General features: G+C 39.8%; 1 protein-coding gene across 2 annotated transcripts in view; it reads right to left on the reverse strand.

Moving 5' to 3' along the window:
* ABLIM1 (actin binding LIM protein 1) overlaps window positions 1-26414 on the reverse strand; it is a gene marked incomplete at its 5' end in the record, with an annotated part of 334066 nt that overhangs the window by 230167 nt on the left and 77485 nt on the right. The window contains one exon of one of the 2 annotated variants that reach the window (XM_082407811.1): window positions 1574-1715. The exons of the other annotated variant lie outside the window; for it this stretch is intronic. Within the exon in view, the coding sequence (XP_082263937.1) occupies window positions 1574-1631 (58 nt within the window). Of the gene's footprint in view, window positions 1-1573; window positions 1716-26414 lie in introns of those variants that run through there. 2 annotated transcript variants of the gene reach the window in all.

A 26414-nucleotide genomic window follows, 5' to 3' on the forward strand; every position in this document is an offset into this window, starting at 1 on the left:
CAAGAGAAGCCACGGCAATGAAAAGCCCGTGCACCGCAACGAAGAGTAGCCCCCGCTCGCCACAACTAGAGAAAGCCCACGCGCAGCAACAAAGACCCAATGCAGCCAAAAAAAAAAAAAAATTTACTCTTTTTACAGTGCAAGGAATCAGAGGACTTCAAATTTATTCAAATAGTGACACTTAGACATCTTGAGATATTCTAGTTTTATCTCTAGGACCCCTTTCAGTTAGGAAAAGCCATCGAATCATAGTTTCCAACTATAAATATCAGTAGTGTGTTGATACTAATTAATATGTACGGTGTTATCATTAACATTCAGATTCTATCTTCAAAGAAAGCCCAGAGAGTGTCAAAGAATCCAGAGGCCTTTTGTAAACATCAGGTGGTTACACTTTAGAAAGAAGCTGGTAAGAAAAAGTTGCGGCTGAGGTTTTGGCTTACTGCCCACCTGGGGCTATTGTCAGCTTTAAATTTAATTATTCTGATGTCTGTCAACTTTTGCCTTCCCAGCAAATGTTGAAGGCAGATCAATAAAGAATATGACACCACATTTCCAGATTTTTCAATCAGCATTGTCTTTCAAAGTAATGTTCATTTATAGAAGAAAATTTTATGGCACAGAAAGCCCCCATGAATTATTCATCAGTTACAGAGTATGCCAACATTCAGTTCCTTTGTACCTCTCAACAGTGTGTACATGTGAAGTGTAGCAATGCCAAGGCTTCCCAGTCCTACAGGAAGGCGAACCAGAGCTCACCGGAGGTCCTGGTAAACCGAGAAGAGCAGAGCGTTCAAAAGTGATGGTGGCAGGTACAAAGCGTATCTGCCTTACATGGGACTACCGGATAGTCTACTCTCCAGAAGCCAAAATGTTACAATCACTTACCCTAAGCGGTCTAGGATCAAAAGCATCAGCGTGAATCGACAAGGTCTGCTGGTTTCAATGGAGCAGCCAGCAAAATCACCTTGGGATTCCTCTGAGGCTGTGGCATTGGCTGTTGGTCCCTGGGGATGCGGAGCAGGGTGGGCTGCGGCACTCTTGAAGCCAGTCTCACCTGGGTACGACCTGTCGCACGAGGCACAACTGTAGGGGAGCATCCTAGGGACGGCACCCCTAACTCAAACAAAACACCCAGAGTGCCTGATCCAAGGAGAGAAAAACTACATTGTAATGTAAGGGGATGAAAGACTTCATCTCGAAGCTATGTTAACACAGAGGTACTGGCATGGAGATGGCGGGTGAAAGGAAAAGAGCACGTGAGCAGAAATGGGGTCACAGATGTTCACCTACAGTCACTGAGGACTCCTTCTAAAGTGCTCCAACAGACCAACCTATCTAAATTTAGATAGGCTGTCCATTTTTAAATCCCATTATATTAATGATATCTATAAATATGTTAATATATAACATACGCATTTTATACAAACATGTTGTGCACATAGAGGGTTAAGATAATAAGCGTACAACTATTTTAACCAGTAGAAAAGTCACTGCATCTCTCCTCATCTTTAAACACACAGTCTACCCCAGACAGCACGTATGTCGAGTTTACAAATACGGACAGTCAAACCTTGGCTGTCTTCGAGGATGTGGTGAGGGTCCATGAGCTCAATGGGTTCCCAGGTCATTAACGCGCACAAAGCTCTAAGGTTTCAGCTTCTCTTCCCGAGGTGGCTGACACAGAAGGACTGCATCCACTCCTCAGAGGAGAGGCTTGGGCCCTGGCTTTCCTCCCACGAGTCTGTGGGCTGAGTTGGACCCGAGGGAGGGGTGTGCCACCCAGAGGGTGTGTCACAGCCAGCTCTGGAAGAATGAGGAGTTTCCGGCACAAGTCTAGCTCCTTCCTCAACTCCTGGCTCTCTGTGCTCTGTCTCCCACCAATTCTAAAGATTACTCTGAACAACACATCAGTTCACTGACACCACAGCTGCAGAAAACCGCCCTTTCTGGGAAGATACTATTAAAACACGCCCAGAACGTTCCGCCGGTTTGCCTCCAATCTGCACAATTCAGAATGCAGATTTTGATCACTGTGAGTGCACAATAACTCAAACACGTGAGACAAGGAAAGAAAAGGATCGATTTCCCGAAGGCTTCTGCATCCTCTTTTCACTTAATGAATGATCATCTCGCCAGATGGGCTTTTAGCACTTTTTTTGTGTGTGCTAGGATTTAACAAAAATACTCCAACTCGGGCAGACTCCTTTCCCTATCAGCCTGGATGTGGTTCCCTGACAAAGCGCTGGTCCGAGGCCAGTCATGGACTTGGAGCCCTTCTGTATTAGGTACAGGCTGTCTGAAAGCAATGGCCTCCTCCGGTAAGGCTCAGGAAGAGGCATTTTTTCCTCTAGTCAGTAATGCCCTGATGCTGGGCTGGATTACCTACCACCCACAGTCCAACTTTTCTCCCAGTTATTTTTGAACACCAGGGCTTTTGCAAATTGGAAACATTAGGAAGACAGTTTAAATGGGAGAAGACACTTAGGACAAATATCTCCAGCATCAGACACATTTAGAGGCTAAGAGGTAGAAGGAAACTGGCATAACTGTTTTAAGTGTGAGGGCAGTTCATTTAATTCCTGCAATAAAAACTTAAGCCCCAGCACCCAATTCTGAGATAGTTAATTCAATATAAGGCCTATAATCTACCCAATGAAAGGAAAGACTACATGATCACATTGTTTAAACATTAAGCTTATTTAATTGAACATTCTCAGCTTACTCTCTTCTCCGTCCAGGTGGCTTTTTTGATTTCTTTTGAAATGGCTCTGGGTCATACTCCTGGGTCGCCCCACCCTCCCTTCCTTGAGTCCAGGCCACCATCTGGAACTCTGTGCCTCTGATAACATCCTCCTGACTTGGCCGAAGCACCAGGCGCCAGACAAAGGATCACAACTGGACCACTCGTTGATAAAATGCTTGGCATTTGCAGAGCTGTCATATGTTAGCTGCTGCCAAAAGGCCAGTCGCATTTATTGAAATCTTCTGATTACGCCCAATGCCTAGCATTCTCATGACAGTGATTTCATAATTTAGCCCTACTGTTTTTTTATTAGTGTCTCAGGATTCTTACCAGAAGGATGGAACAGAAGTCTTTTATCATTGCATTTTTTTTTCTCATTAGTCCTCATTTTGATTGTGATGGAAGCTAGTTTTTCCCACTCCCTTGAAATCACAGAATATGATCCCTAACTGATTTTAAATGAAAGGGGGAAGAAGAAACCACGTGTAGTGCTGTAGCTCTTTTCTGGGACTAAAACAGGATTCTAGTTTCAAAGCAACCTGCATGGACGGGTTCGTTCCTTGCCTTTTATAAGGCAGGACAGCACGGAGAGGGAGTTGGGGCACGATCCAACATGGAAACTTTGACTTTTTGAAGTGTTAGCCAATAAAGTAGTTCCTTCCTGATCATGTTCCTCCAAATCTTACTTCTGTGAGTTGAGCCAGAGATACACTGGCAATTTAGTAGAATCCAAAAGCCAATTGCTTAGAAACTGTTTACATAACCGTTTTCCAATTAAATGGCAATGGTACTCCCTACAATGTCATTCTAAAATCAGAGGTACTGCTATGTGTTCTTTACCTTACATAACTCAGTCACCTGAGGAAGCTGGAGCAGAAATCTTTCCCAAATGATGCTCCTCATAAGTCTTCCCAGGAAAGCGATTGTCAGTCAGTAAAATTAATAAATAAAATATGCCTTCAATTGCATATTCACCTATATTTGAGAAATGCTTCATTCAACATTGTTAAACAGGTTTATTAATCATGGACTTCTCAGAGACATATGTGCCTTGTAACTCTTTAAGACAAAAATAAGGTAAGATGCATTTCCTAAATTTATTGGACCAGAGAACGCCCAACCCCAGCACAAATATTAACTGACCCCAAAACAGAATTTGGAAATACTGCTCTAAGGAAGCAGAGGGCAAGAAGGGAATTTAGAGATAATTTACTTCATAGTGTCAAAGAGAAATCTTAGAGCCAGAGGAATTTAGGAACTTGCCAAGGCCACACAGAATGTATAAGGAGGAAAATTCTGACCAGCAACATTCAGTCCTGCTATTTAGATGGCTACCATAGGCCTCAGCGCCTGGCTCTGTTTGCAAGTCCGGTCTGGTCCCCCGCGATGCTAACCTGGAAACACAGATGCTGCGTGTTCCCAGGCAAACAGCACATCTTACAGCAGATTGTATTAAAAGACTGGGCTTAGGAGATGAAGCCTACCATAATATAATTTATGACAGAGCTAAGAGTGAAAAATAGCGGATATCAATCACAAAACATGCACAGGGCCCTGGTCTCATCTTTTAAACTAAGCAGAAGAGACAGAAACTTGAAGCAAATTTAATCCCATAAGAAAAATGATTCTATTGGGAAAGATGGAAACTAAATTTCTTAAAAGGTCATATTCAGTAAGAAAGAAGACCCCTCTAGACCCTAACTAGAAAGGCACAGGAAAAAAAAAAGTTAAGTACTGATTTGTCATTTCCCTTGAACTTGTGTTCTGATGATATTCAATTATAAGCCCCGATGATTGGCCTCAATCCAAGCTCAGCTATGTGACTCCATGGGAAAGATCAGTTTCAGGAACTAAAAGAACTAGTAGTTCACCACCCACTTAAACACAAAGCACTCTGACGGTGGCTTCATCTAGATATGGTCTTTATGGCACACAACGATCTCTGTGCTACTAGACCCAGTTTCTGCTAATGATTTCCACGTGGATCCCATGTCATTATTTTTGTGACTGGAAATGAAATTTTATGGACTTTACTAAGATAACATCAACACCTTTACTAAGATAATATCAACGTACGGTCATTGTGTATCTCAGCTTCATAAACCGCAAATAGGATAGCCTTATTATTATTCATAGCTCACATTTACTGAGGGCTCACTCTCTGCAGGTTTTGAACAAAGATTCTCTCATTGATTTCTTATAACCCTCTGAGGCAGGTACCATTATCATCTCCATCAGAAAGATGAGGCAACTGAACAGAGAGAAAGTTGAAGAAATTGCCCAAGGCCACTCCACTAACAAGAGATACAGCTGGCACTTGGGGACTTGGACACAAGTGGTCTGAGTCAGAGACCCATGCCCAGGATGCTAAAACTCTCTCCAGAATAAACAGCTCCAGGCAAATCATTAAATCAGAGAAGATGCCAAAGCCATCTCCATGCCTGAGATAATGGCGGGGTGATCCAAAATATGAATTTAGCAGTACAAAAAGTAAGAGTATATCGAAGGCTGCTAATGCTTTTTGCAAAAGGTCTAAATACTAAAGACTCCATGGGAGAAGGGAGGAGTTCTTTCTGTTGACGTCAAAAGAATCATTTTTCTGAGTCACATGCTGTTTTCATGAGATTCTCCTGAATTAAGCTCCTTCACAAAGAGACCTAGTTGATGGGTAGTGCCTGTCTCTGCAAAGGCTGCAGTGAGGGGACCACCAGCATGGCAGACTGTTCCCCAAACCTCATGCCCACTGTATAGAGCAGTGTTCCATGTTCAGATTGGAGTTGCCATCTGACACTTACTAGATCCAACCTCTTGACCTGGTCCTATTGCTAACTCACCAATGATCCCAGGTCAGTCACCAAACTGACTTCTAAATCTGTTAAATGGTCTAATAATACCTGCTCTATCTGTATCAGAAAAGGTTAGAGATAACAGTGCCACCCAACATTTCTATCAACTCTTTTTCTTTTACTTTCTCTTCTTTTTTCCTTCCTTCCTTCCTTCCCTCCCTTTCTTTTCCTTTCTTCTTTTTTTGGCCACTATTTGTCAAAAAGGACTTGAGATGAAATCTCAAGAAACTAGACTCCCCACATCAAACAATTAGCTGGATGGAAACAGTATAGCTAGTACATTGGAATCCATCACCTGAATTTATGCTTATCCTAATCACTACTTGATGCTGCCCCCTATTATTTGCTGCCAGCACCCCAAAATGGGGCTAATATTTTTCAAGCAGTTATTCTGTCCCAGGAACTAAGATAGGCATTTCTCACCTGCATCTCTCAATTTTTCCTCATAACAACCTTAGAAGGTAAGTACTTGGAAGAAGGGTATTATTAATCCTTCTTTAACAGATGAGAAGACTAAGCCTAGAGAGAAAGTAATTTTTCTTAAAGTCAGAGCTTGTGGTCAGGGGAGCAGGAACTTGAACTCAGGTCTGTACATGTTCATCACTGTGCTAGAGTGAGATGTGATCAAATGGCTCAACCGCAACATCCTCGAGCCTTATTCACGTCGCTCTGCATGCAATTAACCAATATCAACGCTGTTATTTGTGTGAACATTTTCTAATAAAGAAGGACTAATTCGAAGCAGAACGTACTTAGTGGTTGCCATCAGACGGCTTCTACATCGCCCATCCACAGCTAAGAAGTGGACAGTCATGGATTTGCTATTTCCCTCCTCTCCCACTTTCATCTATTTCATCTGCCCTGACCTTCACTCCTACCCAACCTGCTGGGCTAGGCTAGTGGGGATTAAAATGTATTCTATACTCCCTGCAAAAAAAAACAGGCCATTTCTCTTTCATGCTCATTTGACACAAATAAACTGTAGGAACTGGGGGATTCCAGTCTTTCTGTGCCTTTGAAAATTTGCGATGATGAAGTCTTAAAACGAAAAAAATTACTGCAGAATGAGGAGATTCTACCTTTCTCTCATTGTATGAGGATCAAACATTAAGTTAAATCATGATTGACTATAGTCTGGATTTTTATAATTTCCACATTAATTACCATTTTGCTCACAAGTGACATATGATCATAGCGACTGCAAAATATTTCACATGTAGCTTCACCCCTAGAGAAGGAAGGAGGATATTTATTGACTGTGCTATACACAGCGGGCTACATGTTATATGGAATTTTTTGCTGTTAGGGGGTAGGAAAATAGAAAAAACATCTAGAAAACACATACTTCCCCTGGAAACGGTACTACATCATTCTGTCTCACCTATATCTTTCACTCAGTGTGTACCACTAGCAACCAGTTTGGAAGCTGCATTCTCTTTGGAAGCTTTATTCAAAGTTAGTGGGAAGAGAAAATATGCCACATTTTAATGAGAATGAGAATGCTACTTCAAACCACTGACTCTGATTCAACTCAGTGTAATTTGGGAAACTTTAAATTTAATTTAACATTCTGTATTACCCTGCCTAGTTAACAATTTACGGACAGCAAAACATTCATATCTAGCCTTTAATGAAAGCAATCATTTATTTATGGTCTCATGCAAACTAATTATTCCAAAGACTTTCCTACTGACTTTTGAAAATCTTAATGGTTTAATCTCTGCCTGCTTTCAACTTTCATCTCTTCCAAGATCATTTGTTTACTTTAGCAAAGGGAGTTGGGCTAGCCTGTAACTATATACATCACACCTTTATAAACCTAGTCAAAAATCAAAAAAACAAAACAAAACAAAAATCTTTCTACTCTGTCCCAAATTCAAGAGGATAAGTCTAGTTTAAGGTACGTTTAATGATAGAGGAGAAAAAAAAAAACCCAACATGCATTTAAATCTTTCAAAACAAGTCAACACTGAGGATGCCTTGCTAAACCTTTTTAGTGTTCTTAATAACCAACCATTGGGGTCAAGGACAAAATTGCCTTTAGCAGTCAAATACTTCTCCTCAACGGTAGCCTTCTGATACTCCAATCTCTGTTCCTCTGAGCACACAGGCACAGACAGACCATACAGAAGCTAGAGGGAGCCTTTGGATCACCTAGTCCAGTTGTTTTCAAGCTCATACACAGAATAATGAGGCTTCTCGTGGACTGGAGAGGGATGAGAAGGGCTGACTCTGGCTCCACCCCAACTTCTACCAGAGAAATTTCAGCTCATCTATCTTATTTTCTGGGCTTCCAGATGACCCTTTATTTGAAGACAGGGTTCCATAGCTAAAAACAAACACACACTTTGAAAAATTCCCATCCTGTCCAATCCTTTCACTTTAGGAAGGAGGAAAATGAAGACCATGAGAGTCAGTGACTGGTCCCAGGTCCCAGAATAAGTGAGTGGCCAAGGCAGGGTTATGGCCAACCATGGGCTCTGAGCAATGTGCTCCAGTGTAAGCACTTTCCCCAAGTTGCAGAGGACACAGCTCCTAACAGAAAGGTCCCTGTTCTCATCCAGGAACGTGCTCAGGTCTGTCTACTACAGCTCTTCCTGGAACTGCCCACAACCCTACAGGGCAGGCTTGCAGGTACAGCGGTGGTCTTATTCCTATTCTTATTTTTATTCTTATTCTTATTCTCAACATTTTTAAAGTACTAGATTGAGAGGCCAGGGACAGGAAAGTAGCAAGAGACCTGCCAATTTAAGATGAAAAATAAAAACTTTCTGAGGTTGAATGTAAACCAATAGAAAATAATATTTGCTTGATAAAGTTGAATTTACATTCAAATTAGGATGGAAGCAGGATCTGTCCTGCTTGCTGTGATCTTCATTCTTAAAGTCTTGTTACTTAGCAAACCAGCTGAGCTCACTGCATGGGGTCTAGTCCCAGGGTCACTCTAGTACTCATCAGGATACCTAGCCTCTGCAGTTAGTCTGGGAGTGCATTCTGGATAAATACCATTGTCGCTGGCTCCAGGAAGGTGGGCTCCACGTTTTGTAAAACGTGATGAAACCAAACTGTGAGCAACAAAAGCTGATAAATTAAACTGGACTATTCCAGCTATCTCTAGGGTCTCTGATTTACAACAGGCTCCTTTAAATAGACTCCTAAAATAATCTTAGTTGCCATGCACTAGATGAGTATCTAAGCAAGTTCTTTTACCTATATGTGCCTCAGTCTTATCATCTATAAGATGGGGATGATTAAAGTACCTACCTTACGGGGTATCATAAGAATTTAAGTAAACAGCTCCTGGTACATAGTAATCTCTATATAAATATTAGTCATTGTCATTGTTGTTATTCTTATTTTGTTAAAAAAATAAAGTGTTAGAGAGGCTAAGGATGGGAAGGAAGAGCCCTGCCAATTTAAGATGAAAAATGAAAATGAAATTGTTATGAATTTTAATGTGAAGCAATAGAAAATAATAACTGATGGGTAAAAGTGGAGTTGACAAACAGGTTGGGGTCACAGCGCCACCACCTTGCTGCTCAAAGCTGATCTGGAGCAGTAGCTTTGCCATTGCCTGGGAACTTGTTAGAAATGCAGAATCTCAGCACCCAACCCCACTCCCACCTACCGGATCAGAACCTGCCTTTTAACAATATCTCCAGGGAATTTATGTGCATATTAAAGTTAGAGAAAGGCTGCTTTATGGCATATCCTGAAGTTTTAGCGCTTGTAGGTTAAAGGAATAAGACCTCATTCTGTAGTTATACCTCCACACATTCTCCTAAATCCTATACCCCTCATGTTAGATGGTTTCAACCAACCTGAGTCTTAAAGCAGATGTTCCTTTCATGAGACAGAGCAATATGTTAGGAGGGCATCAAGAGCAGTGAAATCACATCTTGTTAGTAATATCATCATCACAGTCATCATCAATGGCTAACATTTATTGAGCTCTTAAAATATGCAAGGATTAATGCAAGGTGCTTTCCATATGTTCTCAATGAATACGCACAATACCCTTTCAAGGAGGTAATACTGTGCCCATTTTATAGATGAGGGAACTGAGGCTCAAAGAGGCTACTACATCACTTTCTCACATCCAAGTTGAATGGGAAAAAAGGCCTTTCTGAAGTCCACTCTCTTTCTCAAAATTGATGCCTACGACATCAAAATCATATCTCTGTGAAGTAGGGAGCAGGAATTATCTCTCTTTTTAGGTAAAGAAAGCTGAGACACAGAGTGGGTGAATGCATGATGTAGAGTCCACAACCTGAGACTGAGGTCAGGACTAAGTCCAGCAGGATTCGAGTTTTTCAGATTGAATAATCCTGCTGCTAGAAACACCAATGATAATATAATGGCATTGAAGAGATGGGGGGAAAACAAATCAAATGAAAAGAAAGGTTTTCATTCATGAAGCTCTGTACAACTAAACCAAGGGACTTCAAATTTTAATCTCTGAAGTCAGGGTCTTATTGGGGTGTCAGCCTCTTTGGCAAACCAGAACTTCCAGATCTTTATTGCCATCGCCTGTGGCAACTGGCCCTTATCAGCATATCTCAGCTAACATCCTACACAATGTTATGCTTGCACACCTGTGAAATTCTCCTAATTACAGTCTTTCTGATTTCCCTCACTAGCTCTCCATCCAAGTTTGATATCCAAAGAGTTTAGAACTCAGCAAGGCTAGTCAAAATCATTCCTTGATAGCACCAATGTCATCAATCAAAGACACAGGTTTAGAATCAAGTGATCAGACTACTTACCCAGGCCCCAATGAATGCCTTCTTCCTGTCCTTGAGGGCAGCAGGGAAAGAATCAGGATTTGTTGACTAAAAATTCTGAATCAGTTTGTGAGGGCTGTCACTGCAAAATACCACAGACTGGGGTGGCTTCAACAACAGAAATTTATTTTCTCACAGTTCCAGAGGCTGGAAGTCCAAGGTCAAGGTGTTGGCAGGTTTGGCTTCTGGGGCCTTTCACCTTGGCTTGCAGATGGCCACTTTCCTGCTGTGGCCTCACAGGGTCAGCCTTCTGTGTGTGCATATGTCTCATGTCTCTTTCTCTCTTCCTCTGTGCCCAAATGTTCTCTTCTTATAAGGATACCAGTCATATTAGATGAGGGCCCACCTTAATGACCTCATTTTAATTTAATGACATCTTTCAAGGCCCTATCTCCAAATACACTTATATTCTGAAGTAGGGCTTCAACAGAGGAATTTTGGGAGGATACAACTCAACTCACAGCGGATGCTGAATGGATCTTTTCCTCCATTGTCACTAAGTCCTAGTGCTATGCTGAGGCCTTCTCATCCAGCGTGGGTTCAGTAAGAACAAGAATTTGCAATAATCTGAATCTCTCAGACCCATGACTCAGAGCACTCTGGAGGGAGAAGGAAGAGGAGGGATTTCCAGACCAGAACTTTTCTGTTTACAGGGCCTAGCTTCTTCCCTGCCCCTATTCATCACGAGTGCAGGTGAGGTCACTCTACAGTGGGTTTTTAACAAAATTTAAATGGCACTTCTAAAACAGTCTCAGTCAGAGACACAAACTACTTCTAAAAAGTACAAACTGGAAAGAACTGGAATCTGGCAGCCTGGAAGGCCTCTCGTGCCCTGAGGCACATGCTCCTGAGTGGTGAGGTGCTCAGTCCTGGGAGCTGGCGCTGGGCTTCGCAGACAGCTGTCCTGTGCGGCAGGACAGCCAGCCCCGGGCCAGCCCACTCAGCTCCCCAGGCAGCGCCAGCAAATGTCAGCAAGTAGGAGGGAGGAAAACCAGCACAGAGCGAACATGTCAGGAGGTGCCGGCTTCACACAGGATGTGTGCAAACGGCTTCTAACAATGAATTAGATGTTAGGTTCCTGGGCATCTAAACCATGATACCATAGGAACAGAACAAGACTAAAGTGAGAGTGAGATTTGCTATTAAAATGAAAACCCACACATCATTTAGTCTAATAAAGTTCAATAATTTAGATTGCCCTAATTTTCAGTTTTAGTAATTCAGCTAATTCTTTACATCATTAATTTTTAAACTTAGATCTCCAAACCTTTCCATATTGATATAAAATTCCATAATCTTCCTTGGGGTTTTAAAAGGTTATTTTGCCATTTCATTTGGTATATGATACAGACTTTAAAGTAAAACTTATTTTAGATCAATATATTACTAAATGTATTGAAGATTATATTTTAGAGATCTCTTGTACAGAGACAATGCAGAACACTGCAGCTATAGAGGAAAATTACACCAGCAAGGAAACAGAAGGAAAAATTAATTCCCCCACTAGAAATTTCCTTATTAATTTCCCTATTAATTTATTAATACATGTGAAGAAACAAGTAAGAATCACTAGACATTTGAGGAAAACAAACAACACAAAATGGGATCAAGATGAAAATATAACCACATGGTTCTAGAGAATACAAATAATTCATACAAAAGAAGAGGACCTAAATAAAAATTCAATTTCAATTCATATCCTCTAAGGTATTTGAGAACACACTGTATCCATGAAATAAAAATGGGAAAAGATTAAAGGAGCAAGCAGAGACAAAGAGAGTATGGGGAAATTAAAAATGATTGTGAAAATAAAAAGAAATTCAATAGGTAAGCTAGAAGAAAATGTCAAGGAGATTGCCAAGAACATAGAACAAAATAAAAAAGAGATGGAAAATATGAAAGAAGAATTAAGAGAGATGGAGGACACCCAGCACCCATTTGATAGGAATCTCAGAAAGAGAATACAGAGAAGAGGGGAGAAAATAATAAGAGAAAATTCCCCAGACCCAATGAAAGACACAGGTCTTCATATTGAAAGGGCAAACCAGGTGCTGAATAGGATGAAGAAAACAAACAAACAAACAAAAACAACCAGCAAGACATATCCTGGTGGAATTTCAGACCTCTGAAGATACAGAGAAGATCTTTAAAGCTATCAGAGACCCAATCAGGTTACCAAGAAAGGAAAAGGAATCAAGCTGCCATCAGACTTGGCAGACATTCTGAATTTCAGAAAACAGTAGAACAAAGCCTTTCAAGTTTTAGGGAAAACATACCATTGAATCTGGATATCTCTACCAGGTCAATCAAGCATGTGGGCAAAATAAGACATTTTCAGACTTGCAAGGATTCCATTGACCTCCCATGCATCCTTACTGAAAAAAGTTTGACTCAAACAGAAGGAAAAATTAATCCTCAAACATAAAACTATAGATTCCAAGAAAATGTAGAATTAGTTTAAGAATAAAACAGTGGTGGTGTTTGTCCCACAGTGACAGCTATGCAACAGATCTAGAAATATGGTTAGAACATGGTCAGAGGGTTCCAAGAACGCATCTTCAAGAAAGAGAGTTCATTCAGCAAGTTAGTATGATTAAGAGGACAGAAGATCTTAGTGATGCCATTAATACATTCATTTTGCCTAGCAAAAAAAAAAAAAAAAGAATTGGGATTAAAAGCTTTGTGTAAACTAAAAATCTGTATAAGAAAATCATGGTGCAACTATGATGCAAACTAAAGAGTAATATAAAGTAACATAATTCTAAGCAAAAAAAAATAAGGATTTTGGAAAAGGGCCCTTTGATGATGATGCTTTGATAATGCTTGAACATTCTCTTAGAGCAAAACAGCATCAATGCTCAAAATAATTCCTTTTCTTACAGGTCCAATCACATACCTACTTTGCAGTTAAGAACATTTATATAACTTTAATGTTATAAATGCATTCTATTGGTTTTCAGATCTCAAAATCAACCTATAATAAACAAGAAAGCCTGAAAGTTAGAAGATGTACAATATTGTAAACCTTGACAATGTAAAAGTAGGGTATAGAGGAGAACAGTAAGAAGGCAGAAAACGTGTGTAGGAGAAGAAAAGTGAGGTGAAGGAGTGGTAATTTCCTCCTTTCACATTATAGGGACTCAGGAGGTATTATCTAAAATCAGATAAAATATAGCAGTATATTATTTTGAGTTATAAAGACTACCAACAGTAGATTTAAAACTAATAAAACTCTGGAAGTGAGTATTAAAGTTCCTAGTTTAAGAGCAATTGTTGAAAGAAATGCAAGTACAAACATATTATTTATATAATTTATAGTAGTACCTACCAGAAGTAAAAAATAAACTTTTAAAACAGTTATATCTGCTATGAAAGGGCAACACAAGGTATCCTTGTGGTGATGCAACTGCTTTATGTCTTGGTTGAATCAATGTCAATACACTGCTTGTGATATTGTACTGCAGAATTGCAAGGTGTTGCCCAGTTAGATTCTTAATTCTACCAAAGATTCTACCAAGCTAATATATTTATTTTCTTTTTCCACCTTTCCTGAGGTATAATTGACAAATAAAATTGTAAGATGTTTAAAGTGTACAACGTGATGATTTGATATACATGCACATTGTGAAAGGATCCCCACCCTAAAGTTAATTAATACATCCATCACCTCACATAGTTACCTTTGTGTGAGTGTGTGTGTTTGTGTGTGTGTGTGAGAGAGAGAGAGACAGAGAGAGGGAGAGGGAGAGAAAGAGAGAGGGAGTGAGCTTAAGATTTACTCTCTTAGCAAATTTCACTTACACAATACAGTATTGCCAACTATATTTACCATGCTATACATTAGATACCCAGAACCTATCCATCTTGTAACTGAGAACTTATACCTTTTTACCAACCTCTCCCTATTTCCCCCACCCCTGGTAACTACTATTCTACTCACTGTTTCTATGAATTTGCCTTTTTTAGATTCCACATGTAAGTAATACCCTAATGCATTTCTAGATGGATACACAGTAAGTTAATTCATTATCTATGAAGAATGCATTAGCGCAGTAGGGCTAATTCTCTTGTGAAATCTCATTGAAAAAGGCTGCTCTACACAAAACACTGCAAATAATTGCTGAGATAAATTAAAGAAAACCTAAATAAATGGAGATATATATCTTGTCTATGGATTTTAAGATACAATATTAAGATGTTCATTTCCCTGAAATTAATTTATGGATTCAATGTAACCCCAATAATATTCTCAGCAGGTGTATTTAAATAGAAACTGGTAAACTGATGTTCAAATAGACATGGGAACATAAGAGCCTAGGAATACCAAAACAATCTTGAAAAAGAACAAAGATGGAAGACTTATATGACTAAAAAGACTTTCTATAAAGCTACAGTAATCAAGACAGTGTGCACAGTGAAAGACAAGTTGATCAATAAATGGATTAGAAATTCCAGAAAGAGAGCCACACTTTCATGATCAATAGATTTTCTACAAAGGTCCCAATGCAATTCAACCAGGAAAGGAGTCTTTTCAACAACCGGAACAACTGGATATCCACGTGGGAAAAAAATGAACCTCAACCCCTCCCTCACAGTACATACGAAAATTATTTTGAGATGGATGACAGATGTAAACCTAAAGTCCAAACCTATAAAGCTTTTAGAAGAATACATAGACTACCTTTGTTCCCTGGGATTAGGCAAGGATTTCTTGAACAAATAGGATACAAAAAACACAAACCATAAAAACTGATACATTAAACTTCATTGAAATTAAAACTTCTATTCATTAAAAGAGACTATTAAGAAAATAAATAGGCAAATCTCAGGCTGGGAAAAAAAACTTGTAAAACATAAAGTAGACAAAGAACTTGTATTCAGAATATATTTTTAAGAAGTCATACAACTCAATAAGAAGATAAACAACACAATTTAATAGTGGGGAAACAAAGACTTGAACACGCACTTCACAAAGAAAGATATGCAAATACCCACTAAGCACATGAAAAAGTTCTTAAATAATTAGTTACCAGGGAAATGCAAACTAAAATCACACTTAGATGCCTGTCTACCAAATGACAATACTAAATGTTGATGAGGATGTAAAACAGCTAAACCTCTCATACGTGGCTAGTGAGAATTTAACATGGTACAACGACTTAAAAAAGATTTGGCATTTTCTTATAAAGTTAAGCGTACACCTCCCCTTGGCCTAGCAATTCCACATCTAGATGTTTAGTCAAAGGAAATGAAAACATAAATCCACAAAAAGACTTTTTCGAGTATTTTCATAGCAGATTTATTCATATTAGCAAAAAATTATAAACAAGTCAAATGCCCATCAATAGTATGAATAAACAAATTGTGGTATAGCTGTATAATGGAATACCACTCAGCAATAAAAAGGAATGACTACTTCTATATACAAGGACATGGATGAATCACACAGACCTTATGCTGAGCAAAAGATAGCTTATGCAAAAAGAGTATGTTGTTTATACGAAGTTCTAGAACAGGCAAATCTATTTAGAACTGTGGAGTAAGAGAATGCACTGACAAGGGACACAAGGGAATATCTGGGGATGTGGAAATGTTCAATATTGTGATAGAAGTTATGTGGATGTATCCATTTAAAAAAATCTTATAGCTAAGATCTGTACATCAATGTATGCCAATTATACCTTTAAAAAATAACTTAAAAAATAATAGAGGGAGTGGAAGTTTACATCAAACAAGGATGGCAGGGTGTTGTTAACTGAAACTGGGTGATGGATGTGTGAGGTTCATTATACTATTTTGCTTATTTTTTATTATAGAAATCTTTAAACACATGCCAAGGAAAAAATGTACACTGAATTTTAACTTTGTATTATTGCAACATGATCATATAGATGCTTAGAATTCTAATATTTAAGCTTAAACATTCAACTGACTGATTTTTATTACTTTTATTGCTTTTTTTAATGGTAAGCTAAAAAAAAAATTTCAGCCCGCTATTTCCAAGCTTTTCTCTCTAAATATCATAAGTGAGGAAAATCTTTACTGCTAATAATCAAAAAAAAAAATTGCAGATAATCATTAATATATTATCCTTCTAAAACATTGGCTTTTGAAATACCATAGTTCTTCCAATGATTTAAAGAAGAATTTTACTTAGATGAGTGAAACTTATGAATATGGTGAACATCAACTTGAGAATAAGAGTTTGCAGAATTTTAAAAAATGTTAATGATAAAAATGATTCACTTGTATTTTATCATCAATCTGTTTAATGTTTCTTATCTTTAACCAAAGGTCTTTCATGACTATACACTGAACAATATATGAATAAGAATAAAAACACTTTAAAGTGGCACTGTGGTTTGGCTTTTCTAGCTACTGAGTGATTTGAACAATTCCTCTCTCTCTGTCTCTGTCTCTCTCTCCCTCTCTCTCCTCTCTCTCCTCTCTCTCTCTCTCTTTCCCTCTCTCCTTCTCCCTCTCTCCCTCTGTCTCTCTCTGCCACACACACTCTCTCATAACATTACATCCCTGAGGTATCTTGGAGTAACAAGAGCTTAAATTGTTACCACATAAACTATAAAAAGGTACCTTATAATACTTCCCAGTAGAATATTTTCATAAATGGGGATTATCTGTAAATCTGCTTTGGCCAGCTACTAAACTGGAATTTAGAATGTGCATTACATATTAGCAGAGATGTTCTAATGCCCAGTTTCAAGCTTCCCTTAAATTGCTTATAGCTCATTTATTTTTCATACCATTTTCAATAAAGTGATTCACAGGCAAAGCCTGCCTTTGGTCATTCTGAGGAGAAAAAAGAGTAACTTAATGGGCAGGGCAAATCAGTCTCTCCCTTCCTGAGTGGGGTCCAATGTCTTTTTTTCTGGCATGTCTGGGAATGTGAAAGTACACTTTGTTATAGGCTATTTCCACAAAGAGAATCCACAGATTGTTTCCAAGTATAACGATTTAGTGGATCATTGACCCTAATAAGGAGTCAAGTCCAATTTCAGTGAATTCTGGTTCTCAAAGACAAACTCATGAATAGTTCATCAGCTGAAGTGGAAAAGCTGCCTTATAATTCCTTTCATGTATACCAGTTTTAAGACTTTTTCAAAGGACTGGATAATTGTGCCCAAAATTTCCATGCTCACCGAAGTACTTTAAACAATATGAGTACCCAAACAAATGAGGTAATAAGAAATAAAAGTTTGATATCTCCTTTTTTTTAAATTAGTGTCAGGGCTAGTTCTTAAACTAAACACGTGCAGAATTAGCTCAAAATCAGCTGAGAAATGCCTGGTTCATGCCATGACCTCCAGGCAGACATGTACTTACACCATCGCAGATACAGGGTGTGCGTATGCTTAAAACTTCTAGGCAAGAACACAGGGATTTTTTAAATGCTAAAACAAGAGAGCAGGCAGAATTCTGACTTGACTAGAACCAACTAGCCTGAGCCATGTTTTAAAGCAGTTATCACATAAATTATAAAATAAAATGAATGTGACTTATTGACAAATAAATTGACTTGAGATTAGGATACGAAGCCAACAAGTGTACTTGCTGGACATCATCTTGTGTCCCAAAGTCAGATGTCAGTGCCCGTGGTCCCTGAGGGGATGGGTCACCACTGGGCAGGGTACGAATTAGGAGAGTAAGGCAAAGACCTTGAGTCGTTGAAACTGGAGGAAATATTCTGAAAAACTCTTTTTTTTTTTTTTTCTTTGCAGAGGTTGAACCTGATGAATAAGGATGAAGGAAAAGAGAACTGTAGATGGTTTGGGATAAGCAAACACAGGAGACTGACAGAAAAACGTAAGAAGTCATTCAGTCGACAAAAATTTACTCAGACTCTTGGTGAGAAAGTCTGGTCACCAAGATAGGCACAAAAACAAAAGTAATCTCTCTAAAACTTAGTGCCATGATAAAGCAGACATGAAGCCACTGTATCTTCCAAAGACGGTTACTTAAGATATTGTAATTTATGCAGGTAGCCTCAACACCAGAAATAATAAAAAGTTTGAAATTTTATGAAATATGTTGTTTTATGTGCAGAAGATTGCAGTGCAAGGGCAGGGCTGCAGGTAGTGGGATGGGGGTGTGGATCAAATTATTTGTTAATACATTTCATTGGGTTATTTTCCAAGACAAATAGCCAACAGGTCCGGTTTACCCTGAAACCTCTAGTACAAGGCAGTCATCATTCTTACCATAAATAATTGGGTCCATTTAATAAAGAAGATGGGGCACATATATACAATGGAATATTAGCCATAAAAAGAAATGAAACTGAGTTATTTGTAGTGAGGTGGATAGACCTAGAGTCTGTCACACAGAGTGAAGTAAGTCAGAAAGAGAAAAACAAATACCGTATGCTAACACATATATATGGCATCTAAATAAAAAAAAAATGGTTCTAACGAACCTAGGGGCAGGACAGGAATAAAGACGCAGACATAGAGAAGGGACTTGAGGACACGGGGAGTGGGAAGGGTAAGCTGGGACAAAGTGAGAGAGTCGTATTGACATATATACACTACCAAATGTAAAATAGATAGCTAGTGGGAAGCAGCCGCATAGCACAGGGAAATCATCTTGGTGCTTTGTGACCACCTAGAGGGGCGGGATAGGGAGGGTGGGAGGGAGACGCAAGAGGGAGGGGATATGAGGATATATGTATACATATAGCTGATTCACTTTGTTATACAGCAGAAACTAACACAACATTGTAAAGCAATTATACTGCAAAAAAGACATTAAAAAAAAAAGAATTGGATCCATTTAAAAACCACCAAGTCAAACTCAAACCTTCAAACCTGAACCTCAAGTACAAGACTACACTCCTTCTTGATGTCACACTCAGAATCTGAAAATCAATCAATCGGAATCGAGCATCTACTATGTACAAAATAACAATATATAATTAGATAAGGGGATGGAAAACTACACACAAGTAAGTTCAGCAAAACAAAGTTCAAAGGATTAGGAAACCTTTGGGAATTGAATTGATTAGGCACAAGCCCCTTTTCTAGGAAAGACTTTATCTTTTTTCTTTCCCAGATTCATTCTATCGTCCAAGTTACATAAACTATATTGTATTAACAGCATCAGTACCAACTGATTGTCAGAGTTTTGTGGGATATCCTTATCAATAAATAATCCTCACTATGAGTTATTCTCACAAATGTTCACTGGTAATGATGACACCAAAGTCGACAAGTCAACGCACGTTCCCATATGCTGGAGGCATAAACAACAGGCAGTTAGAGACCCCAACAGCTACTTTTCCCTGGAGGAGTATACCAAGTGTGGCTTGTAGTCTCAAGGAGGAGAGCAAACTAATTCTCTTTCTAGATGCCAATGTGACGAAGCCTGAGGCTAAAGACGTCCAAGGCAGTTGCTCAATTATGATGGGGAGAGGTAGGGTTATAAGAGATAACCTTAGGGGGAAATATTTTGCTAAAAGCAGAGAACTTGTTCTGTTGCTTAACTTGTTACGTCCCCAAAGGAGTTCATTACCCTATTATTCCATTTACTATAAAGAGAATGGCCTGCTACTCTGATTCATTATGTTTCAGAGTTTTGTTCAACTTAAAAAAATTAAAAACCCTGCCCAATCCTGTGGGAAACCAAAGCAGCCTCGCCCCAGACTTCCAGTAAGCCAGTAAGGCACCAGTAATAGACTCTCAGACACACGGAATGGCCTATTAGAGACCAACACCATCATTTAAAAATTTCCAGTAACTGCATAAAAAAAAGTAAAAGAAAACAGGTGAAATTAATTATAACAATTATTTTATTTAAACCAATATATCAAAATATATGTAACCTGATATACTATCCCTTCAACAGGAACTCAGTAGCCACTTATGGTTAGTGAATACCACCTGGACAGTGCAGTCAGGGGCCATAACATCCCACAGAGTTCTCACTGTTTCACTAAGCTATTTTGCTAATCACTATTTTTCAAAGCCTGTTTTGGTGGCAGGTCTTTTATTTGTTCACCCATGGTGATGAATACAAAATATGTACAACTCAACAGTCTTGGTGATGGGAAACCTTACTAAAACCTTCTTAGCCATAAGGAAAAGGGCATTTTTAAAAAGAAACCACCATGAGAAGGATGGCAAGTGTGAAATGCATGCTGAGCTCTCTCTAGAGAAAGTGATCCAGCTACTGGCACATTCTGAAACAAAACAACCTCAGCAGGCACCGGTCCAGCGCTGTCATGTGACCATGAAGCAGCTATGCCCCCTGGAGCCATCAGGAAACCTCTTGGTCTGATAGACAGTCAGTGTTTCCCTGAAAGCGCTTCCTCCTACCTGTCAAGTCCTCTCTCCAGGTACCCTCCGCCACAAACGTCTCCTTGCCAAGCATGAGGCGATGCTAAGAGACCCTCCTTTCATGGGACCTCAAAACCACATAGGACTGGTAATTGGAGGCAGCAGTGACACACATGAAAATAGTGTACTTCTGGTGAAGGAGGAGGTCCAGAGAGGGTAGAGGAAAACGTGGAGAGAATGCAAAAAAAGAATGAAAGAAAAGTGAATGAATTAAGTAATTAGAAAAAGAAGTACTTATTCTCCCCCTACATTTGAGGAAAGGAGGGAAAAAGGGAGGGAGGGAGGGAGAGAAGGAGGAAGGAAGGAAGGAAGGAAGGAAGGAAGGAAGGGAGGGAGGGAGGGAGGGAGGGAGGGAAGAAGGAAGGAAATGAAGTAGTAAAATCTACTTATCCTAAAAGTCAACTCTAGTTAATAATAAAATCCAGGGTCAGTGTCTTAATGCTTGAGTGAGGCAGCAGACAAGCTTTCCAATATAATTAACAGAAGTGGATTTACCATGAAGTTAATGATGCTTAAGCTGCAAGGATTCTCACTTGCAGGGACCCTTTCAAAGTCCTGGGAGGAGCCCTAATATCTTTCACATGGTCATATGTCTGTAAAATTTGTGCACATGCGTGCACGCATAAACACACACACACACACACACAAAGATATTTCAATCAGAATCTTAAGACTCTCTCTTTTCGTTTTGACTTCCCTCCTTGTAGGTCAGTGTTGAAGTGGCACAGAGTATATTTTAAGAATCTGGCTAAGAAGAAGTTGAGTCAGGAATACATTTAGTTTGGGGTTTTGTGGAATATATTTATGGGGTTCATTGCCACCCCTGTGTATTGTTACATTATTGTTAGCTATCACTGCAGTGTAAAAATGACTTCCAGGAACACTCCTACCATGTACGATGCTGACTCAGTGTCATGGCGTGAAGATGTGAGAACAGAGGTCATGTGATAAGAATGTGTCCCATGGCATCCAGCACAAGAACTGTGTGGGCCTTAGAAGAGAAACAAGGTTTAAAATGTACAAAGGTCTATGGAAAAAATCTTCCAACCATCAGACATGTAAAATCAGAAGCAGAGGATTCAGTCCTCATCAACATCTAGTCAAAACCGAAGTTCTCTCCTACCATAAATATACTTGGTAATGAAACAGGTATAATTATAAATGCACCATACATTTTTCAGTAGGCACTATGAGAAATCAAAACTATCAAAAGTCTGGTATTGGGCTTCCCTGGTGGCACAGTGGTTGAGAGTCTGCCTGCCAATGCAGGGGACACGGGTTCGAGCCCTGGTCTGGGAAGATCTCACATGCCGTGGAGCAGCTAAGCCCGTTTACCACAACTACTGAGCCTGCGCGTCTGGAGCCTGTGCTCCGCAACAAGAGAGGCTGCAATAGTGAGAGGCCCGCGCACCGCGATGAAGAGGCTGCAACTAGAGAAAGCCCTCGCACAGAAACGAAGACCCAACACAGCCCAAAATAAATAAATAAATAAATAAATAAATAAATAAATAAATAAAAAGTGAAATTCTTTAAAAAAAAAAAAAAAAAAAGTCTGGTATTTATAGACCCAAAACTCTAGCAGTGAGTGTAACTGTGCGAAATTGCTTGTTTTATGTATTCCAGCTAGCAATACAAAAAATAAATTTTAATAAACTATGCTAAAAGAAAGATAAAAGTATTTTTCTTTTCTCTATATAGAAAATATTACAAAATTGTTGTCATGTGAAGAGGCAATCAAAGAGAATGCCATCTAAAATGTAGGGGGAGGGGCTTCCCTGGTGGCACAGTGGTTGAGAATCCGCCTGCCAATGCAGGGGACACGGGTTAGAGCCCTGGTCCGGGAAGATCCCACATGCCGTGGAGCAACTAAGCCTGCGAGCCACAACTACTGAGCCCATGTGCCACAAGTACTGAAGCCCACGCGCCTAGAGCCCAAGCTCCGAAACAAGAGAAGCCACTGCAATGAGAAGCCCGTGCACCGCAATGAAGAGTAGCCCCCGCTCGCCGCAACTAGAGAAAGCCCAAGTCCAGCAACGAATACCCAACAATGAAGGCCTGACACAGACAAAAATTAATTAATTAATGAAATTTTTTAAAAATGTAGGGGGAGAAGTATTACAAAGATATGTCAATATGTTTGTTACTTAACTGCCTGTTGCTCTGTATGGCATGATATTTGATAATTGTCACGTTTAAGAAAGAAATTTGACATTTCTTATGATTTTTTCCTCTTCCTAAATAAACATTCATCTTTATACCTAATTTTGTATTCATAATTTTTCATTATTTTGCCTAAAGGGGGCTCCTCAAATAATACAATCTTCATATTGCATGTAAGGCTCCATAAAACTATAGCAAAAAATAACTACACATACCACCATCCCCACCACGTGCATACACACGTGCACACACATATTTACTTGGGCAAGAACTGCCATGTTGACCCAGGTCAAGGATACCCACTGGACTTCACATCCACTCCTCTCACAGGTTCAACTGCCCAACAGATCCAGAGATGAAGTGACTCAGTAGGGCTTTGGCAACTATCAGAATTGTATTAACATGTAATCTTGAGAGATTTGGCTTTCCAGAAAGAAATGCATGGGTCCATATTTGCATACTAAGTGTCTGAATTCCACTATTTCACTAGAAAAGGTGAGCCTCTGAAACATTTGCTTGTCTTTCACTCATTCTTTAAAATTCTAAAGACATTCTGATACACCCTACTTAAAGTTGACCTATAAGCTCATACTTGTGTGTAAGTAGGTCTGAAAAAGACTAGTCAATGATTATGACAATATTCAAGCTATTCCTGTTCTATTTGGGGTCTGTAGTCCCTGTAAGGTATCTCTGTCACAAGGCACTATATATTCACTTGTCACAAGTGAATTTTTACTGTCACAAGAGCAACAGTAACAGAAGTTACTCTGGTTGCCACAAGGAAGGCAAATGAATATTGCTGTCCAGCATCTCATTAGAAACTGGTTTCACTAGGGTTTTGTAAAATTTTCTTCTGCTGATTGTCTTGTTTGCAGTCATCCCACTTCAACTTACCATGAGCTCTTCTGTTGCTATACAATGGCTTTTTATAGGGACTGGGTATATTTCCCATCCTTTTTTTTTTAATTAATTAATTAATTTATTTATATTTGGCTGTGTTGGGTCTTCGTTTCTGTGCGAGGGCTTTCTCTAGTTGCGGCAAGCAGGGGCCACTCTTCATCGCGGTGCACGGGCCTCTCACTGTCGCGGTCTCTCTTGTTGCGGAGCACAGGCTCCAGACGCGCAGGCTCAGTAGTTGTGGCTCACGGGCCTAGTCGCTCCGCGGCATGTGGGATCCTCCCAGACCAGGGCTTGAACCCGTGTCTCCTGCATTAGCAGGCAGATTCTCAACCACTGCGCCACCAGGGAAGCCCTATTCCCCATCTTTTGATGTTCAGTTTACATGGTGACAATGTTGAGACCACTGAAGAAGCCACATGTAAAGCTTACGATTGACACAAGTCTCACAGTCACACATACCACTCTCGGGACCAGGAATGGTCAGCCCTCATGCTTAACTTCTGTATCAGTCAGGGTCTTGGCAGGAAACAGATAGAACATTCAAACTGCATCATTTGAAAAGAGTTGAACAAAGCGGATATTTGCAAAGGTATGGGAAGGGTTTCGGTAAACCGACAAGGAACCTCCACTACATGAGGCTAGCTACAGTGGGCAGCTGTTACTACTCCGAGGCCTGCAGAGGTGAGGGGTAGAGTAGATGCTAGAATCCGAAGTGGGGTAGCCAAATGGAGAGGGCTACCTGACAGGAGCGATGGCCCTTAACAGAAGGACAGACAGCCAATGGTGACCTGGCAGGGAAGGAGTCAGGGGAATAAACACCCCAACTACATTCTCCTCCCGCTCTCAGATCTCCCGCCAGAGCCCCCCACAGGCTGGACCCAACTCCAGCAGAAGTCAAGGGAGCCACTGATGCAGCTGTAGAGGTGAGCCTGGAGCACAGAGCAGAGCAAAGGGTAGAGAGAGTGGAGTCCAAGGAACATCGGGAAGATTTTCAGTGCATCCTTGAGAATGAGAGGGAAAATCTTTTCATTACAAAGTGTACTGATGCCATAATTAAAAGTTATAGTGGTTCCTTCATAAGACCTAAAAATTACAGTGTAGAGGCATACAATGGTTTTCAAACCATAAATGCATAAGATAGGAAATTTAAAAGCAAAAAGGCTGCAGCCTATTATGAGCTACACTCAGTCAGATTGACCACACTTAATCAAGGCTACCTTCTCTTTGCCAGGCTCCCCAGTGTCATGCTGGCTTTCTTGGTTTGGGTTTTCCACTTTACTGTCATCACATGGTTGAGACACACATGCTCCGTGGATAAAAGCTAAGGAGATGACAGCTCACACTCTGATGCCACTAGTGAAAAATTTTAGTGATGTGTGGAACAACCTGGTACAGGTTAGTCTATGACACAGGACTATTTGGGGCTTTTTAGGGCAAAGTTGAATCTGCTCAACAAAACTGTCATTGATTTTATATGAGTACGTCTTACTTATTACACATCAAACCCTAGGGCAATGGACTGCCTCCTTTCCCTACAGTTCCATCTGCTAATGAAATACACATCTTCTCACCCTGCTATTTCCATGATGTAGCTGACAGAGCATTTTGATACCTGACTCAGGTTTTAATAAGGAAGAGGGGACATTGGTATAAGAAAATGCCTGGGAAGGAGGAAGCCAGTTCCTACTGTGCTGGCCTCTTTCTGGGGCACGTGTGTTACTTGCCAAGGATGGCAGAAGGGCAGGTTACGCAACGAATACAGGATAATCCCCTTCAGATGGAATGCCCAAGATCCCACTAAGATCCCTGCATTTTGGGCGGGTGTTACAAAACTGTTATTCTGTTAGGAAGGAACAAGGGAGCTATGTCCCCAAAGGAGAGTGTTTTTTAAGTACACAATAATAAGATCTGGCAATAAACTACACATCCAAGGGAAAGAAAAACTAAGTGCAAGATGAAGAGAAAGGGAAAATAAAAAATAGGCCTTGTCAAGAAGCCATCCCTCAATGTTTTTCTTACCCAATGAAGGGTAAGAAAGGCTTCTAACCTCACATTTCCTACCACTGGCATTTACTTAGAGAAAGTATAGACTTTTCATTTGTGTTAGTCTCTTTTTGGTAACACTAAATAACTTTCAGTTTCAGTCAGCCAGCTTCATTCAACAGGATTGTTTCCCTTCAAGGGGCAGCTTTTAAGAAAACTTCACTCCTTTCAATAAAACAATAATAAAAGAAGTGAGGAATTCACACCCATCTTTCTCTAAATGCAAAGAGAGTAAGTGATAAATATCACTCTTGCAGAGAAAATGTGTCTCCCTGCTTAAAAAATACACACAATGGATAGAGTGACAGCTTAAAAGGGGCTCAAATGAGACAAAAATAGGAAACTGACTTGTACCTACTCTGTGTTAACTGCATTCTGTACTGGGAAGGGGCTGCATTCACAGGGTCTACATACCGACTTGGACTTGAAAATCATCTCCCAGAAATGCCTAGAGAAGAACCTCGATAAATATATCGTAATCAGCCCTCACAAACATTTTACTTTCTGGAACGTTCTTTCCATCTGAAGTGGCCCTCTGATGCTGTTTAGCCTGGGATTGAGTGCCTTCTCTTCCTGTTTATTAATC

This window comes from Balaenoptera borealis (genome assembly GCF_965194805.1).
Source record: "Balaenoptera borealis genome assembly, chromosome: 10".
NCBI classification, from domain to species: domain Eukaryota; kingdom Metazoa; phylum Chordata; class Mammalia; order Artiodactyla; family Balaenopteridae; genus Balaenoptera; species Balaenoptera borealis.